Source organism: Habropoda laboriosa, unplaced genomic scaffold (genome assembly GCF_001263275.1).
Source record: "Habropoda laboriosa isolate 0110345459 unplaced genomic scaffold, ASM126327v1 C6133705, whole genome shotgun sequence".
Classification (NCBI taxonomy): Eukaryota; Metazoa; Arthropoda; class Insecta; order Hymenoptera; family Apidae; genus Habropoda; species Habropoda laboriosa.
The window spans coordinates 1-2019 of NW_017127665.1; the positions used below are offsets into that span (position 1 = coordinate 1).

The window sequence follows — 2019 nt, forward strand, 5'->3', positions numbered from 1 at the left end:
TTCTCTTGCTCGATAAGGAATCGAGAATGTAGGAAAATTTAAGATAAACGTATCTTTTAGATGTTCAGAGAGATCTTACGATTTTAAAAAATTTAAACAAAGGGTAGCTACATACGCGTTCGACGATCATAATCCACCGATGCTGGATCAAATCAAACCGTTTTGCGAAGATGTACACGAGTGGCTTTCCGGACATCACGAAAATGTAGCTGTAGTTCATTGTAAAGCGGGTAAAGGTCGAACTGGCGTAATGATTTGTTGCTATCTTCTTCACACTAAACAATTTCCCACTGCCACAGAAGCCCTTAACTACTACGGGACTAAAAGAACACACGACAGGTGATTAGACTGTATTGTATTGTATTGTATTTGTAGATGTAACAGATAATTTGATACAAGTTGTTGGTTATTCAGGAAAGGGGTAACAATTCCTTCTCAGAGGCGGTACGTGGATTATTACGCTACTCTTGTAAAAGAAGAATTGAATTATCAACCGGTTACGTTGTTATTACGGAAAATACAATTGGATCCAGTGCCGATCTTTCACGGAGGTCAAGGATGTAAGAACAATCAAGTACGGGGTGCATATATCAATGGAAAATACGATCACATACAGTTTTTCTATTTTAGATCTGCATTGTGTAATATCTGAGTCGAAAAAGAGGATATATAGCTCTGACGTAGTCGAAATACGAAAAGGAGTGCACACAGTCAGCATCCCTTTGAAACACAGCGTAGCGCTGACAGGAGATATACGAGTGGATTTCTTTAATAGACCAAAAATGAAACGAAAGGTATATTTTCTCTCTCCTCTGTGTTAAGCGTTCGGCGAGATGTGTGCTGGTGATTTAGGTGATTTATCGTCAAGTATAATTAATCGATCCGTTCGCTCCATACGTAGGAGAAGTTGTTTCATTTTTGGTTCAATACATTTTTCGTGCGGGACTACTTAACGCCGGAGTACGATAACGGAGAGTTGCCAGTCGAGCGTTCAACAAGGGCATTGAGTTGCGACGGTTCAAATATGGAATTACCAATGGTTGTCTCGCACATGAATCCCATAACTGGATCGCTAGCTAGTCTCGGAGCTGTGCCACGTACTCTTGTTTTAAGTATAGATAAATGGGGTTTGGATGACGCACACAAGGATAAACATCACAAAGCGTATAATGCAGATTTTAAGGTTAGTCGATATTGTTTGCGATGTGAAGGGGGGTGGGGTGGGGAACGGTATTGGGTGAATGATATCGAAGCGAACATACGCGAGGAATCGTACACAGTGGAGAAGTATATTCCGGCTGGATCGAACGTTGTGTTATAGGTTAGCTTGTTTATGCATCGAGTGGGTGGCAGTATATCGCAAGCAGTGCCAGGGACAACAAACAGAACGAGAGAGGGTATGCAAATAGGAATGGGAGGACAAGACACCCCGAGTGAATCGAGCGAAGCGGATAGCAGCGAATGCGATACAACCGGAGATACAACGGGTGACGAAGATGGGGAATCTGGTGAGTCCTCTGCATCTCTGGTGGTGAATCACCATCCTCTTACACACAGCAGTAGCCGTACACACGTTAGTATCAACCAAAGAGCTAGTCTCAGAGAAACTGCCAAGGGTTTGCTCTCGCGTGGGGATAAAAGTAGAAGTAGTCACCGACAAAGTACTAGCAGTGTTAAACGTTCTTCGGCTCTCGTACGTTCAGCCACCTTAGATACGTAATATACATACATATTTATCGTATTTTGTACTTAAACGTTGAGTTCTCTGAACTGGCATCCGAGCTTTACGCCAACTTTATGCGAAAACACACACACACACACATTCATCGTATTACTAGCTTTCCTTTGTCATGCTAGCATGAAAAATGAGCATTCGATAAGTTCTAGGATGCATCGATTTTTCATTTGTCATCATCTGGTGTTTAACAAAAAGTTACGCGTGTATCGAAAAGTTTAGGGCTGATCGATCAATTACGAAGAATAACGTATAACAAGTATTCAAAGAAATTTCGGCAAGAT

At 41.7% G+C, this 2019-nt stretch overlaps 1 protein-coding gene across 1 annotated transcript; it reads left to right on the forward strand.

Annotated features, from left to right (window-relative positions):
• Positions 1-60: 60 nt before the first annotated feature.
• Positions 61-1814, forward strand: LOC108570043 (phosphatidylinositol 3,4,5-trisphosphate 3-phosphatase and dual-specificity protein phosphatase PTEN-like; the record flags this gene model as incomplete). Its single annotated transcript, XM_017941658.1, has 5 exons — positions 61-339; positions 415-560; positions 631-794; positions 902-1183; positions 1322-1814. Coding segments are annotated over 5 exons (1270 nt in total), but the record flags the coding sequence as incomplete, so codon positions are not given.
• Positions 1815-2019: the final 205 nt, after the last annotated feature.